Raw genomic sequence first — 18,306 nt, forward strand, 5'->3', positions numbered from 1 at the left:
GGTTTATTGTCTGTGGAGCCTTCTGGGGGCGGGGAGGGAGCTGCGCCTCCGCCGCCGCGGCCGCCTCTGCTGCTGCTAAGGTCGCTAGCGGCGCTCTGGGCGGGCGGAGGCTGGGGACTGGCGGCACTGGTGCTCCGGGAGGGCTCCTGGCTACCGACCCCCCACCCCCTGGCACCTCTTCCTCCGTGCACCTGAAGGGCAGTGGCACTATGGTCTGACGCGGCATCTGCCTGGAGTCCCCTCTGCCTTCTCTTCGGAGGACTCCGGTACTGGCTTCACTGCGGACCACAGAGCACTTTAAGGAGGAATCCTCAGCAGCTGCAAGGCCTTCCCTCCCTGGACCCTCATGGGTAGTTTCTGCCTCCGACGATGTGAGTAGGGCACTGGGGAGCCTCTGCCGGCGGTGGTGGAGTGGGGATAGGGGAAGCTCAGGTGGACCGCAAGCCTCGGCGTTGGGGCGGTTAACGGGCTGTGGGTATCAGGCGCTAGCTGGGCGAGTGCTCAGGAGCAGGGAGCTTTGGGTGGTTGAGGAACCCTAAAGGGTTACATATTGCGAAAAGGAAAGGTGAGGGGGCGAGTGTGGGGCACTGGTGCTGGGTCCACGGGGTCTGCCAAGATTTTGCTTTCTGTTTTTTTATTGTCATAGGGTTTCCAGTCCTCTTTCCTCCCGGAGAGGTGTGTGAGGAATGGAGCAAGTGTGATCTTCACACACACACACACACACACACACACACACACACACACACACTTGTGGCAGCTCACACTTGTGCTTTATCTTGGAAGGTGTTGTATTACTGCCTTGATATCGGTAAAGGAATTGTTGGGGTGTATGTCATTGAAGGAGGAAAGAAAAGGGTGGGGTTTGGGGAGATGAAGGGGATGGGGAAGCAGGAAAGACTAAAGGGCAGAAAGAAGTGGGAGGCAATGGAGTGAATGCTTTCCTTGGAGTCTGGGAAGATGCCGGTCTGCCTGAGCCAGGCAACTCCTTTGTGTTACTCGGGAGATGCTAGGGAACCTCTCTGCTCCTGGCCAACCGCGGGGTCCCTCGGCTTCCTCCGGAGGCTTTAGGGATGTAGGACGTGCTTGGGATTGTATTTGGGAAGGGAGGAAAGATCGCCAACATTGGGGTAACCATGGCATCCTGACTTGAGGTCAATCAGCTCGGCAACCAGAGATCTCCTATACATTTTAGAGTCAAGATGGGGGTGGGATGGGGGTTGGGGACTGCACAGATTGTCTTTAAAAATAGTGACTTCATAACAGAGATGGCTGCAAAATTGCTTCATGACACTACTTGGCCATCAGGGTTGGGGAGGAAAAGACCCGTCTCCACCCCCTCTCTTGCTGGTTGCCCCTCCTCACAAAGGAGAGGGACCTCAGCAGGCACGGAAGGGGTTACTTTCACAACTCCTGGGAATCAGCCTCAGGAAGGAACCATCTGCGACTCCCACGTTCCTTTCCAAGTTCTCCATCAAAAGGAATCTCAGAAAGCAGGAGGGGGTGGGTGGGAATGGAGGCAGAGGGCCTCCACCTGCTCTTTGCCATTACTTTCCCAGCACACTTAAACACATTGGCATTACCTGCAGTGGTAATTGGGTCAGCAGGAGAGCATGTGCACCCTAGTCTCTAGATGGGGCTCTGCTGATGGATGAGAAGCAATTTGTGTTCGGGCATATTTTAACCTGGGTACAATTTCTAAGCACAATAGAGGTTTCATCGCGTGGGCGAGCAGAGTGCATACCAGTGAAAGTGAGCACGTGATCCCTCCAACGCAAGAGAAACTGTATTAGGAAGTAGATTTTCTTTGTTCCAGGCTGAGCCTATAAGAAGCTCAGCATCCCAGTTGCTGAAGTTCCCCCTTTATTTTTAATAAAGTTGACCAGAGGCAAAAGAAAGCGAAAAGGAACTTAGCCTGGACGCTTGTTGGCTAGCAACCTCTGACATTTCTGATACAACCCACCCTCCACCCAGACACCTGATCCCAGCTGACTCCTACTTTGAATTGATGCATTCCCTCTGAGGGCGTAGGGGGGAAAGTTCTTCAGACCATGCGCAAGCGCACAGCACGTGGGTGCTCTAGAGCCTCAAAAGCTGCTGCCTTTCTGAAACACGTGCAGCTCTCTCTGGTTCAAGCACTCGCCTGGGGTGGAGTGGGGGAACCACCTGGAGAGCTTGCTGGAAAATCACAGCAGGGGAGGTGAGAGAAATCAGGGTTCAGGGGATATTTTATTGCTCCTTAAAACACCTGATACTAAAGTTATTTAGGGGTGTACTTAGCAATATCTGTATTTGAATCCTTCAGGTGCCTCAGGCTTGCAAAATGCCCTGAACTGTAATAATTTATGAATTTAGTGTAAGCAGAGCTGGTTTTCTACCCAATAGTTAAGGGCAGTTGGTTCCCTAACCTAGAGATCTCTTACTTCCAAATGACCTTAAAAAGCTAAGGTCTTTAGAATTTGACCTGTCCTTGTCTTTCATTGAAAAGGCCCTTCTACAACACCAAGATGTCACAGGAGAAAACACACCCTCAATTTCCAGAATACACTGTGAGCTGAGAGGTCCTTATGCACATTTCTTTTTAATTTAAGTTCTCAAAAAGATGTGTGCTCACCATGGCAACCCTTGCCTCCCACAGCCAGGCTCCTGCACATATGCGGCTTCAGAATTAGAACAACTTCATAAGAAATGAACTTGGTCCAATTACAGGAACCATGTTTTATTCAGAATTTTAACACTGCCTTAGGCAGGCATGAATATTTTCTTAATTAAAATGCATTCAATTTTATTTTGTAAGCTTTTAATTTTTCTAATTTCTCCATATAAAACAGAACATAAACATAAATTGTTTAGTGTACTTTTTATTTGCTCCACGTTTTTAAAACCTATGAAGACATTGTTATTACAAATATTTATTGCATGGGAAGGCCATCCTATATGACTGTCAGAGTATTCCCACACAGTGCACGGTCATATTTCTTGTAAAAAACAAATGGTCTGTATTTATAACTTAGCACACCACTTGTTAGAATAGCTGAAAAGTTGTAGGTATTAGATTTTAGTTGACGTTAGTATCCTATTGATTCTGTAGTTTTGTTTCCTGAATGCCTATCATCCAGTGTAAGAATGGGCCACACATTCCACAACACTAAAACTTCACTTTACACCCAAACCAAGAGTACACAAGAAACGACCAGTTGTTAATAAATTTCCTGCTGGATTGTTTCTGTCTTTTATTGTAGTTTTCTTTACAGAAATTATTTCATGCTTGAGAAAATTCTAAACTTTAAAAAAAAATGATGTTCTTTAAACTCAAGAACCCCACACACGCCAGCAATGAAAACTTTATTTTGTTCTCTTCAGCAGCAACTTACTTTGCAGTGAGAGAGATCTACATGTCCTTGGGTTTGAATCATTACTTTGGAGTAATTCTAATCTGTGACACAGAGGAGATATTCGGTTCGTGTTAGTCTTGTCTGACCTGGAGCAATTGCTATCCCCTTGAAATAATGAAGTACAGATGTTTCTAGGATCTTCTGAGAACCTTCAGGTTTTCTCTAGGAACCGTAAGGACCACATCAGTCTTCAACTGGGTGTGAATAGTTGAATAGTTCTTTTTTATAACAGAACACTGAATTTGAACATTAAAATAGTGATTTCAACAATGTAAATATATTCTTCCTGGAGAATTAACAAAGCCCAAAGAATACAGATGCATGGGCTTCTTATATGGTCATTAAGAACCCCTGCAGCAGAATTTACTAAACCTATGTTAATACCATCAGGCAAACTCCATACTTAATATACATCAGGATTCAGTCTGTGTTACATATTATGTGGACTTTGTCAAATGCATAATGACATCCATCAACCATTTTAATATCATGCAAAAATGTTTTATTGCCTTAACTGCCCTTTATATTATATTTACTCATCTTACTCTTCTTCCACCAATGTAATTTTAGGAGTGAGTGCTGAAATTATAGACTCCTTAATTTTGCCTTTTCTCATAATGGTATATCATAAGATTACATGTGTTCATGTCAGCTTCTTTGATTTGCCAGTATTTGCATGTGCTTCAAAACATCAAATTGTACCATAAACCAACACTATGTGGAAGTCAGTAAGTACAAATCAACAATCTTGCTCCTTGTTTTAGGGTTTCTAATGCTGTGAAGAGACAGCATGACTATGGCAGCTCTTATAAACTTTTAGTCCATTTTTGTCAATGGAAGGAAGCATCATGACATGCAGGCAGACACAGTTCTGAAAAGGAAGCTGAGTAATATTCTATTGTGTAGATGTACCACAATTTCTGTATTCATTGCTCAACTGAGGGGCATCTGGGCTATTTCCAGCTTTTGGCTATTACAAATAAAGCTGCTACAAACATGGTTGGGCAGATGTCCTTGTTGTATACTTGAGCATCTTTGGATACAAACCTAGGAGTGGATTAGCTGGATCTTGAGGAAGCACTCTTCCTAATTGTCTGAGATAGTGCCAAATTGATTTCCAAAGTGGTTGTATAAGTTTACATTCCCACCAGCAGTGGAGGAGGATTCCCCTTTCTCCACATCCTCTCCAGCATGTGTTGTCACTTGAGTTATTCATATTAGCCTGATGGGTGTAAGGTGAAATCTCAGGGTCGTTTTGATTTGCATTTCCTCAGCAATAAAAAACAAGGATATCATGAAATTTGCAGGTAAATGGTGGGAACTGGAAAATATCATCCTGAGTGAAGTATCCCAGAAGCAGAAAGGCTCACAGCATTTATTCTCACTCATAAGTGGATATTAGACATATAATATAGGATAAACCTACTAAAATCTGTACACCTAAGGAAGCTTATCAGGAAAGAGGACTCTGGCTAAGATGTTCAATCCCCTTTCAGAAAGGCAAAGAGGATGAATATCTGAGGAGGGATAAAACAGGGCACAGGACAGGAGCATACCACAGAGGGCCTCTGAAAGGCTCTACCCTGCAGGGTATCAAGGCAGATGTTGAGACTCATAGCCAAACTTTGGGCAGAATACCGGGTATCTTATGAAAGAAGTGGGAGATAGTAAGACCTGGAGAGGACAGGAGCTCCACAAGGTGAGCAACAGATCCAAAAAATCTGGGCACAGGGTTCTTTTCTGAGACTGAAACTCCAACCAAGGACCACTCATGGAGATGGCCTGGAACCCCTACACAGAGGTAGCCTATGGCAGTTGAGTGTCCAAGTGGGTTCCATAGTAATGGGGACAGGGACTGTCTCTGACATGAACTGATTGGCCTGCTCTTTGATCACCTCCCCCTGAGGAGGGATCAGCCTTACCATGCCACAGAGGAAGACAATGCAGCAACTCCTGATGAGACCTGGTAGACTAGGATCAGAGGGAAGCGGAGGAGGACTTTTCTTATCAGTGGACTGGGAAAGGGACATGGGTGGGGAAAAGGGAGGGGAGGATTGGGAGGGGAGGAGGGAGGGAGGGAGGTACAGGGGGATACAAAGTGAATAAATTGTAATTAATAAAAAATCAAAATAATTATTAAAAAATATTCTCTCAAAAAAAAAAAGAAAGAAAGAAAGAAAAGGAAGCTGAGAGTTCTATATCCAGAGTGTCAAGCAGCAGGAAGAGAGAGGGACATTGGGCCCGGTTTGAGCATTGGAAACCTCAAAGCCAACCTCAATGACTTGCTTTCTCCAACACTCCACCACATCTTCTAATCCCTATCAAGCAGCTCCTCTCCCTAAAATAACCAAGCACCCAAACATATGTGTCTATGAGAGTAATTCATACTCAAAACACAGCACTGCTCTACAGTCTCTAACTCTCAGGTATGAATCATTAGAAATATCTTTTCTATAGAAATGCAGTAAGAGCAAGCTGATCTTATGTGCCTCTAGAACAACTATACAATCACCAAGAACATGAAGAAGTGTCCTTTAAAACTATAACTTAGCTAGATGCATTTCTAACTGCAGCAAATAATGAGAGTTCCACAAGGAAAGTGGGCTGTCAGGTTAGATGAACACTTGTTAAAATTTTTGGTATAAATCAGTTTTTCTGTGATAATGAGTATTATCTCTGTGTATACACTTACAAGTAGTGGTAGGATAGTGAACATTAAAATAGTGCTGTTGAAACAGTCCACTCTATCCCTGTTCTGGAATTAGGTGTGCATGCTGAGGAGTTAGTGAACAGCACTATCTGCCTTTACTTACAGCATACAGCGGCTGAACTCACCCATAGTGTTAGGGACCAGCTACTAACCCCTAGAATGAGTCAAGAGTGAAACTTAAAAGTAGCATCATTCCCACCATTTCAAATACAGAAAATTTGAGGCTCAAAAAGCTTCAGATATGGGAAATGAAACTTATAGAGAAAAAATCCAGGATGTTTTTAATTATTTATTTATTTAAAGTAAATTTTATCTTTTAGAATTTCATGTGATTATACTCTATATATTTTACCACTCCTTCTTCTCACTCCAATTTATCCCCAACATCTCAAACTCATGACTTCTTATTCTATACTTATTATTTAACATTTGTACATATATTACATATATACAGAAACTACTTAGATCATTTAGTGTTGCTTTATGTACCTGTGTTTAGGTGCACTGATAAAATTTTAGTATGGATGCCTAAACAAAACTTACATTTTCTTTATATATAAGAAATAACTGTATTATGATCCAGATTTTCAAAAATCAACTATATTTGTCAACAACATATATTACTTTTGAGACCACCTTAAACTGAGTATAAGTGATATTGTTGCTTGTATTCTAGAAATAATTAATTTACAGAAGTATTTATTACCACCTGTAGAATCTGTTATACTAAATTGTAGTAAAAAAAATTTCAGTAAAGCATAGAGTCAATAGCTATCATATATTCTGAAACTATGGTGGTAGATTTGATCAATAACTTCTTGGGAAGTGAAAGACAGGCTGCTTACATTATGAATCAAAATAGAACCTTCATCATTGTCAGTCAAGGACATGGGGAAAATATATCAAGTAAATGCAACTCTTGGGGGTTCTCATGGGCTCTCAGTTTCATTGATTATTCATTGCTTTAATAAACTTAAAATGCCCCTATTAATTGTCATTTTAATACACATGAAATTAACAGCAGTGATCAAGGATGAAATATCAAAACTTATATCTGCATTGACATAATCTATTCAAACACTTTAACCATGGAATCGAAGTTTATATTGACTGGCTTTCAAGAGATGTAATTTCTCTAGTTGCCCTTGTTATCTTTGCTTTACATCAGGTTCAGGTTGGTTCAAAATTATTTAAAATGATGGGATAGCTGTAGTATGCTGAGGGTCATAACCATAACATACTTATTAGGTTAGAAACACAAGCTGTGCTTGCACACACATACATCTGTGCTTTCACGTAAGGACAGAATTGTATTTTGTGGAATTTAAGAGGTAAAGATACAGCAAAAAATTGTTTTCTATGAGGAAGAGAGAGAATAGCTGGCCTGAAAAAGAAACTATTCAACTGTTGTTTTGCATTAACACTTCACCATTGGATTCTCCTAGGGAGAAAAGAATGTGGCATTATAAACAACAGGAAATCAGAATTAGCATAGAAAAGTGGACTTAATTTGGTGAGAAAATTAGGGGTTTATGCTATTATCATATTTGAAAGAGAAAAAAAATACCTTTTTGAGGTGGCAAAATAACTTATAGAAGGCTGCATACCAAGTTATGTGATGATAGAGGGAAAGTAAGAAGTGAGACACTGAGAAACTGCTGTGAAAACAGCAGTCTATTCAGATGGCAAGTAGTGGACAGAAAGCTGAGATGTGCAAATTAAATATCAAGAGATGCTGTGACACAGAGGGTGTTACTAAAATAATTAACATGTGTAGACAGTTACACTTCTTGAGAAGTTAATGCTCAGTGGTCTGTATTCACCATAATAGGCACCCCTCAGTGTCCAGAAGATGGCAAGGTACCTGGGACCTTTTTACCACATGTGATGAACCGTTCAATGTCATTTAGAGAATGTGCAGTTCATGACATAAAAACTTTTTCTTCTCCATTTCAAGTGTGATTAATCTTGTAAGATAATTATAAAGGCTATGGTAATTAAGGTATAAATACTTATTTAAACTTTGAGTGAGTGTTTAACATTAGAGATCTCCTGGGATAATACTGAGTGTTGCGCAATGCGTACGGAGCATATATGCACACACTGTGTGAGTGGTGTCTCCCTCAATACATGTGATGGGAGAATCCTACTGTCTCACTGCTTTCTAAACACTTCGGTGCTGGACAAACTCCAGAGGGTTAGTTACATAAGAAGGGAAGTTGAGGCATGGGAGAAATTTGCCATTTTTTCTAGATCAAAGAGCTGTAAGTGAGAGCCATTCCTGGGGTCCAGCTCTTAGTGTCCAAGTTTTGCCCATAAAACCACACCCACAGAAATGCTGAAGCATTTTATAACACAGAGCATAAACAGGACCTTACCCAACAAGTAAGTTCAACTGAGCTAGCCAATAGGATGGTGCCACACACTTATTTTTTTATTAGTTTTGTGCCTGAATTTTTCAATAAGATTTCATTTGACTTAAGGGTTTTGGACAATTGTTTTATATTTTCTCTTTAATTTAACTATCTAAAAAGACCATAATGTCATAAGTTTAACATTCATTAAATATTCTACATTTTAAAGATTTATTTAAGATTTATTTATTTAAGAAATATGGAATTAATTTGCACTAATATTAAATTATTCAAAATTAGACTACATCCTCTCTTAATGGAAACTAATATTTTCTTTTACATCATTGATCTTTTCATTATAATTCCAGCAACATAAGTATTGGGTGATAGGAAATGTCCAATTCACTTTACATAAATGAATTCTTTTCTAAATTTATTGATTTCATTAAAGGCCAATTACTATTTTTTTACCCAAAACAAAATTTTAAAATAATATTGCTTTATATAAAATATTATCTTAAATGTTGATTAAGAAGCATTCCAATTTGGGAAGATAAATGCAATACATTTGGAGTTTGTATAACACGCCACTCTCTGTATTTTGCCCCCAACACCTTAAAGTTTACTTCCAAACTCAAAAGTTACAGTTTTCATTACTTTAGAAATGACAAATTTCTTATTTCCATGTGTTTGGTATCTGTTATATAGTATTTTTTCTGTCACAAGACAAATTGTAAAGAAGTGTCTCATGCACTGTTATTTCTAGTACTAAAATGATCACCACACATATTTCTAGTTTTGCTTATCAGGAAATAAAGTCAATACCCTGTTGTTCCACAGACAAAACACGCTGATAGTTTAAAGTAGTTCTAAAATTTAAATGTAAGCCTCTTCAAATATGTATTTACCTTATAAACTGTGAAACACAGAAACATTTGCACACAAAAGTATTAAGGAAATTAAACCTATAAACCCCAGCTCATAGCCATTTTTAAAAGCTGATTAAGGAGCTTGGAAGCAGCTGAATAGGTAAAATGTTTGCTGTACAAGTGTGGGGACCTGGATTCAGATTCCCAGAATAAACAAAAAGGTTAAGTGTGGTAAAGTACATTTGTAATCACAGTCCTGGCAAGGAGAACAGACAGGAAAACCCCTGGAGCTAGATTGCCATCCAACCTAATAACATTGGTGAAATCCAGGTTTGTTGAGCAACCGGTCCCCAAAACAACAACAACGACAACAAACAACAAAACAGTGGAAAACAATTAAGGAAGGCACCCAGTATAACCTCTTGCATCCACACATAGGCATATAACAGTACACAAAAATGTAACACACACACACACAGTAGAAAATAAACAGATTAAATATTGTTTAAAACTGTAAGAATACCATAGTAACTGACTACTGCTTAGCATATCAATACAGTTTACCCTCCTCCCCCTAACAGTTCTTACTCATTCTGGCCTTCAGTGTGCTGGTCTAAGGCTCATGAGTGTGACAGAATGGAACATATTTCTGCAGCTGAGAATGCAATCCCACACACCATTCTACATGACACAATCTGAATGTCCTACTTTTGTGTTGACAGGAAGACAGATACCAAACCTCCACCAGCCCAGGCCTCCACTCATCCTCATAGTAACAACTGTTTTATCTTTCAGACCTAGTTTTATTTAGTGAGAGGGTATATAAAGATAAAGTATTTTACATGCTTCTGCTGCCTTGCTTGTTAGATTTCTCACACTCAGTATACCTAAAAACTGGTTCCTGCAGTCACAGCTTTCTAGGTAAATTCACAGAAAGTTTATACCAATGTATGATGTGAACATCAGGGACCACTTGACCACTTGATAAAGACGTGCATTTTTTTCTACGTCTGTACATGAAAAAGTGCCCAAACTGGCATGTTTAATTTACAATTTGATATCATGAAGTAGATAAACTTTATCAAGTTAAATTATGGCAGGGTGTAGTGCCTCACACCCTGAAATCCCAGCATTCAGAAGGATGAGGTAGGAAGATTGAGACCCAATGCCAGGCTTATAAACAAATGGGCTACATAGTGAGACCAGGCCTCAAAAAATAAAAGAGGAAAAAGAGTATATCCCAAATTGTGACAGAATCCCTACTCACTTATGAAGTTCAAGTATATGGCAAGTGTACTGGTGAGTGAAGGTTCAAGCAAGTGTACGTACACAGAACTTCAGGAATGTCTATTGTTATTATCATAAATGTTTATGTAAATAAATATATACATTGATTGACTCAGACCAAGACCACTATCTTTTGTAGCAGTTGGCATGGCATGTACCTCTTTTAGTCCCAAAGATATACTATAATGGAGACTGCTAACCATTTATTTGTTGTGTCTAGTGCATTTTCTGCTGCTGTAACTGAAGCTGAGTTGAGATATTTTATAAAGTAAGCTTATTCAGCCCATGTTCTAGAGACTTGAGGCCCACTGCCATCAGCTGTATTTGGTGAGGTTCTCCCTTTTTTGCTATGGAAAATTCAGAGTCCATATGCGATATGGTGTAATATGTGAGATGAGGCTGAATACCAGAGACAGAGCCAACCTGATTTTTATAAAACACATACCCTCAAAGTCATACATCCACAAATAAGTTCCATTCTCATGTTATAATCAGACTGGGGCTCTGAAAATTCTAGGCAAACACTCTGTCATTGAAATATACCCCAAGCCTCTACTCACCTCTTGAAAGTCCCACCTGGCTCTATCTGTTAGACACCTACTTTCAGTGTGGGTGTGGACATTTAAACCACCTGGCCACTGTTTCTGCAGCCAGTCTTTACTCTACATGAGATCCAGACAGCTCCATGGCTCAGTGGTGTACCTCTTCTTCGCCTGTGTCAAGCTTCCACTATTTGCTGGACTGTGTTCTAAATCTCTTCCTGCTTTCTTGACAAGATTTCATTGCGTGATCATGTGGGAAAAACATAAATGCAGGAAAGAAAAGAAATCTGTATTCTGATTCTGGGAATATGGATTAATTCTCGTTTAAATGTTATTTAATGGCTTTAATATTATTACCAGTTTATAGAATGTCATAATCTTAATATAGGAGACAAATCATTTTATTGGGAGCTAAGAATTGCAGTCCCATGAACCAACATTATAACAAACATAATAATGCTTCCTGGGGTTTCACTTGAGAACAAAGAACCTTAGAATGCTGCTTCAGGGTTTCACACTCTTCACTTCTGCATCAAAGACCATTAAAATTTTATCTTTGAACTGAATTATTATCACTGTTAATTAGTAAATTCTTTTTAGAGTAATTAGTTTTGAAAAAGGCTATGTTGAATACACAGCATTTTAATGCAGTGCACCATTCCCTGATGGCATTGTCTGCCTGTCTCTCTTTAAAAATTACCATACCTTTATGCTGTGTGATTTAAGTGATCTTCATAGATGCCTATTCATATTATTGTTTAAATAATAGTTATTTGTTTAGTTATACATCCCAAGCCAGCACATGCACAGGAACTCTCTCACTTTGTATTCTATTAGAAAATTAGCTCATGCCTTTTTAAAGAAAGACATGTGCCATTGTGTGAGTGACTGAGTGTTCTCTAGGCCTTGGTGACACTTACACCACAAATGAACAACCTAGCCTTTCTGAAACCAATATAGGACCATACTTTCCAGCCTCTCCTTCCAGTTATATGTGATCCTGAAACATGCCTCAGTTAGAGTGACAGAAGCATCTTTCCTGAGAGAGCCATGTGCTGTGGGCAGTGGTTGCAATGTTAAGAAGAAATGTTGTGATGGAGGCTGCATCTGTCTGTCTAGACCCTGAACAGGAACACCCAGTCACATCCATTCAGCAAGTACTCATTCAATATATATTGTGACCAAGACAGGCAGCAGACTCTGCTGAGACTGAGGAGTTGTTATCAGAAATTACTGCTAGGACTCCTTTTTCTCAGTTTAAGAGACACAGATAACTTCTAAAGAAGATGAAATTCTAATGTACATCCAATGTATGGTGTTACAGTTATGGGTATATTATATAAACATACCATTAATGTAACAATGAATCAAGTACATATGAACATAATTCAGCTAAGATCATTTTTTCTGTTTTAAAAGTCTATTTTTCTCAGTTTATAATTTTATGTGTCTATTCAAACATGGAAGAATATTAGAACTAAGCTACTGCCCTTAGGCTATCGAATCAAAGCCAGGATTATCATATTTTCTTATGCTTAGGGAAGTATATATTGTTGGAATAATTTTTATAATGAAAGATCAAGCTGAGATTTTTATTGTAGAAACAGAAAGATTAAGATAGAACTGTGTGTTTTAGGTCCATTGCTGAATTAACAAGACAGTGAAAAAAATGTGGAGTCAAGAATTATTCCAAGCACACTAGCTTAGATATGTGGATAAATTAGATATGTAGAGGCACGAGTTACAGACTGTAGACTCTTGAAAAAAGAGCTAATTTATTCAAATGTAACTAGAATACTGACAATAACAAGAAGGGAACTAAGTAACAGGCTAACATATAGAAGCAGCATATATAAGAGCATCCATTAATATAAAGAGAATGCACCTGTATAACATTACTAGAAATACATTAAGTACTTTTATGGGGTAAAAATAAGGTCTTCTTTTAAAAAAATGTGTTTTCAAATAAATGAAAATTGGGTATGCAATAGAATGACTCATTTTATTTTGCTATCTTGGTTTCCTTTTAATTATTTTTTGGCATGAAAAGAAAGCATGAATACATACCCTCTTCGCTGAATACTAATTTCTTCTATCCGTTTCTGTTTTGTTTTACAGTTTGGAAAGGATGCTTGAGTTTTGGTTTTTTGTATACTGATTTCCTGAGATGAGTAGAGATTTGGCTAACATGTAACATGTTTTAGACCCATACATACTACATACACCAAAGCAAGTCACATAAGCAACCCAGCAAGACAACCAAGTAGCTGACTTAAAATTTACATACGCATAAAGGCTCAGTGATAGCATGAGGGTCCCAGGTTCTTCTCAAATCTATATCTTCTGTCTCTTGATAGGTTATTTTTTCTTTTCTTTTTTTCAGAAAGTTTGTATGTTTAACATAGCTGGCTCCAGGTATACCACACCTTAGGTCCCCACAGTAGTGAAACCAACCTCTATGGTCAGCTGGAGTTTAAGAGCCAGCCATGATTAACAAGAGGCCAGCACCACTGCAGAAGAATCTTTGCTTTTCTGGGACAATTGATGCTGGTTAGCTGGCACAAAGAAATTAGTGGTGATTAAGAAGAGATCAGCATCACCAAGGGGAAATCTTCTGGGAAGGGTTTTCTGAGACCACAATAAAGCTGTGTTCCAGAGGCAGCCATGATTATGCCTTGTATTGGCAACCAGACTTGATAATGCCCAGATGGACCTGGGTTTTGAAGCAATAAAGAGGTCATGGAGAGCAGCTGAGGCTTGGCACTGTGAGAGGCCAAAATAGGTCATTGATGAAAATACAGCCTTAGTGGGAGTTGAAGGCCCAAAACTGAAGGGACCATGTAAAGAAGTTGAGGCGTGGCACCAGGAAGACAGCCTACAAGAGGCTATCAGTGAAAGTGCAGCCAAGTAACAGTAAGGGATCCCAGGAGTTTTAGAAAAAAAAAAAAAAAAAAAAAAAAAGACTATTTTAAGGGGATTGGAATTTTAATGCATCTGAATTTGTAAAGACTGTTGGACTTTTAACATTATTTATATTTTTAATGTGAGATCTTGGGAAATGAAGTAAGGAAGGGTTGTGGCTCAATAGTGATGTGTTTGTGTGTCAAGCTGACAAGTAGTCAGTTAACTGGTTGGTTTTGTGTCAATTTGCCACAAACCAGAGTCAGCAGAGAGGAAGGAAGAAGCCTCTTGAGGAAATGTCTCCATGAGATACAGCTGTAGGGCATTTTCTTAGTTATATCAACGGAAGAGAGCCCAGCCCACTGTGAATGGTGCCATCCTTGGGCTCATGGTCCTGGGTTCTTTTATAAGAAAGTAGGCTGAGCAAGCCAGAAGGAGCAATCAGTAAGCAGCACACCTCCATGGCCTCTGCATCAGCTGCTGCCTCCAGGATCCTGCCTCATTTGAGTTCCTGTCATGACTTCCTTTGGTAATTAATGGCAATGTGGAAGTGTAAACTGAATAAACTCCTTCCTCCCCAACTTACTTTTTTGGTTTTATTATTTCATCAAAGCAGTAGGTCCCATATTCTGCTAAATAAGGAAAAGGCAGAACATAAAAATTTTAGGACCTTTCTTATGATATGACATACATACTCAGCCCAGAAGGAAACCTATGAAAGATCAAAGTAACTATTATATCAAAGTCCAATGTAGTAAAACAATGAATCTTTACTGGAACTATTAACAGAAGTATGGGCAGAGGGTTACACATAAGAGTAGGGATGAGTCAAAGAAATGTAGGACTATAATGCCCAACCTACCCTGGATGATGGTTCACAAAAGCTCCAGATGTAGATCCTTCTGCATAACTTATAGGCAGGCAGCTGGACAGGGAAAAAACCTACCTCTGTATTTGCTTACTCCTGGAAGTCTATTCAGAGGCCCCTGAGAACCTTACAAGTTTCAACTTTCCCACACCTGTGACACCTTTTTTTTCACATCCATAGCCTCATGAGCCTCCTTTTCCTCCTAGAGGGAATGTTTCAATTAAGAGGAAAGTGCTTTGTAAGGTGGATGCTTAGCTCACAGCATGAGGACATCTTTCTAGTGCATCTTTGGTTTGTATTTGCCAGCTCCTAGGATCTCCTACTTATTTCATTTCTCTGTTGAGATTGGCTAAAGATTTTATGAAATTTGGCTATAAGATGGTTATCAAAGAAAATCTGTTCAGTACGTAATTGTGTAGGGATAAGTGAGTTCCTTCAGGTTCTACATCTCTTATTCCTTGAGACAAAAATATATGAAGGTGTTCTGTGGGAGCCTAACACAGTAGAAGACAAAGGATTCTGCCCTTTCCCATTATTTACTCTATATTTCCATCTTGCTCTTTGTTATTCTGGCCTTTCAAACTTTCAAATACCTACTATAATTGTATTTTTCTGGTATTTGTGGTTCAGTGGCATGTGTATTTGAATGTAGTTAAATCAAAGATTATTTTTTAGAGGTTTTTTTGTTGTTATTTATAATTAAGTGACTTTAGGAAGGTTAGTTGTTTTAATAAAGCATATCATAATGAATTCATTTGAAGTTAGTACAATAATAAGTGCTTCGTGTAGATGCTTTAATAGTCCAATAATTTAGCTAAAATACAGCCTAGCACATTATTACCTTTATGATACTTTCAGTGTGCATTTGTGATCATCTTGTCCCTCCCTCACTGAAACAATTTATTCATTTGATATTCATTTAGGGATTAAGATCAAGATTTGTCTTATTTCTGTCAAAGTCCAGCATGCCTGTTGTCTGAATTATTTCTCAGCTTTACCTCTTACCTGATCAAACACTGGTATTAATAAAAAGATATGTTTGCTATGGTATGAGGCCTTTTCATATACTACTCAGGACACTTGGCAAATTCCCATTTTCCTCTCAGTTGAACAGCTCTTTAGAAAGCTCTCTCATCTTATTCTCATTGAAACAGTATGTTTAGCAGGAGCAGGATACTTTACACAGTGTTCCATACATGTTCACAGAGTTGCTCCACTAACTTACATCCAAAATTCAAATCCTTGTTCATGTTTTATTTCAAATATTTATAAAGTTGCTAATTTGAGTTTAGATACTGATATAATCCTCACCAGCTCTGTGAAAGAATATGATCATCAGGACAGTAATAAAATACAATTACCAAATAATGTCATTATAATATGATATATCACTTTTACCATTGAATTTCTTAGTACTACTTCAAGAGAAATATGCATCAAGTGCAATTTAAAAATGAACATTTAGAGGAGGCAGATCCAAGATGGTGACAAGCACTCACAGTTTCTGAGTTGCAGAGGAGCTGAATGAAGCACTGGAGTCAGTGAGTGGAAGGACGACTGAAGCCAGGGATATGACTGTGAGACTTCCTATATGAAAGGGAACTCTGCAGAGGTGAGAACTTTGGTCTCTGGTCACCCGAGGCTTTGTCTGAGGAAGGAGAGAATCGATGCTTGATATCCCGCCCGGCATTCCCCTTTTTTGGGTCTCCCTCCAACTCGGCATAGCCAGCTCTCTGAGAGTCTCAGCTCAGAGCTCACTGCCTGGGGACTGCGGTGGCAGAGGTGGAGCTGCTAGCACCTCAGCCACTGTTGCCAGCTATACCTGCCTTGGAGTTCCAGATTCGCATCGCCATCCTCTAGTGTCCTAGGTCTGTGAGCAGCCATACCAACTCTGCAGGGGCTCCTAGCCACTGACTGTATGGCCTGACCAAACCCCCAGTTTCAGATAATAGGCTACATAGCCACCAAAGTCCAGCAGACCCACCAAACAAGCTAAGCACACCAGGTGCCAGGACTCCCAGGTCTGGAGAGCACAGTGGATGGTCCCCGAACTTCCCACAAGGCATCTGGACTGGCATCCCAGTCTCCAGCTTCATCTGGACTTCCTAACCTGGTGGCTGCAGCACTGAGCTGGCAGAGTGAATCAGTCCTCCTGCATATGACTAAGCAGGGCCAAACCAGAGAGTACAGAGCCCGGATACTCCTATCCTTGCCGAGGTGATCTGCTTGAGAGTGAGTGCACCCTTGAGTGTCTGAAGAGCCCCAGATCCAGGGTCCTTCTAAACTAGAAGCCAGGCATCGGACCCCTCCAACCCACACACCCAGTGTGGGAAACAGAGGGACTCTTGGGACATGGAAGCCCCTGATCTGCAGGTCCAACAGTGGAGTGAAGGTGGATAACACTGGAGCTTAGACAGAGATGAATACGAGGGGCCTGTAGACTACTGAGGTATAACAGATTTTACACAAAGAAATTGCACTGCAACTATCACCAGCGCCTGCTACATATATAGCTCATGCAAAAGTAACTCCTTAGAAGCCTGCAAGGCAGAGCCCCTCCTACACACTCAAGGGTTCAATGTTCTCTATCACTCTGTCCCTCGAGGCACTCTTCCACACATATTTCCACACACACATGCTCTTCTACACTCGTGGACTTTCCTCCCACAGGTACAGCTGAAGCGCCAATGCACACACTGAGGCCATAGGACCTTTATTAGCTTCCTGAAGATTTCTCCAGACTCTGGAGAGAGATGGTACCAGGCTCAACTGCAGAATCCAGGAACAAACAGGGAAGGTTACAAATAAGCCAATGGCTAGGGTTAGGTGAAAGAACACATCCAACATAAATCAGAACATCATGGCTTCACCAGCAACCCCCAAAATTGATTGATACTCCAATTCATCAGAAGCACAGGAAAATGACTTTAAAGCTATGCTTACGCAATTATTTGAGGCTCATAAAGAAGAAACAAACATATCTCTCAGAGCAATAGCCATACAAATTCAGACAGTTAAAGAGGAAATGAACAAATCTATCAAAAATTTGGCCAATCAATTGGAGGCAAAGAAAGAGGAAATGAACAGAATTCTCAAAGAAACACAGCCAAATATAGCCAAACAAATAGAGGCACAGGTAGAGATAAAAATTAGTGGCCTATAAAGAGAAAATGAACAAAAAAAAAATAGAGACCATCGTAGAGAGACAGGAATCCACATACAAACAGATGAAGGAAATGTTGCAAGGCATGAAAACAGAATTAGAATCAATAAAGAAAGCACAAACTGAGGAACCCTGGAGCTGGAGAACTTAGAAAAAGATCAGGAACCACAAAGTTAAGCATCACTAACAGAATACAAGAGATGGAAGAGAGAATCTCAGG

General features: G+C 39.9%; 1 protein-coding gene across 9 annotated transcripts in view; it reads left to right on the plus strand.

Annotated features, from left to right (window-relative positions):
• The first annotated feature begins 235 nt into the window (after nucleotides 1-235).
• Lrrc7 (leucine rich repeat containing 7) overlaps nucleotides 236-18,306 on the plus strand; it is a 688,618-nt gene continuing 670,547 nt past the window's right edge. For 8 of the 9 annotated variants that reach the window (XM_060392421.1, XM_060392420.1, XM_060392426.1 and 5 more), the window contains exon 1: nucleotides 236-371. In XM_060392421.1, the coding sequence (XP_060248404.1) occupies nucleotides 370-371 (2 nt within the window). In that variant the 5' untranslated portion in view covers nucleotides 236-369. The remainder of the gene's footprint in view (nucleotides 372-18,306) is intronic. The other variant, XM_060392423.1, reaches the window with a different exon arrangement.

Source organism: Meriones unguiculatus, chromosome 10, assembly GCF_030254825.1.
Source record: "Meriones unguiculatus strain TT.TT164.6M chromosome 10, Bangor_MerUng_6.1, whole genome shotgun sequence".
Taxonomy (NCBI): domain Eukaryota; kingdom Metazoa; phylum Chordata; class Mammalia; order Rodentia; family Muridae; genus Meriones; species Meriones unguiculatus.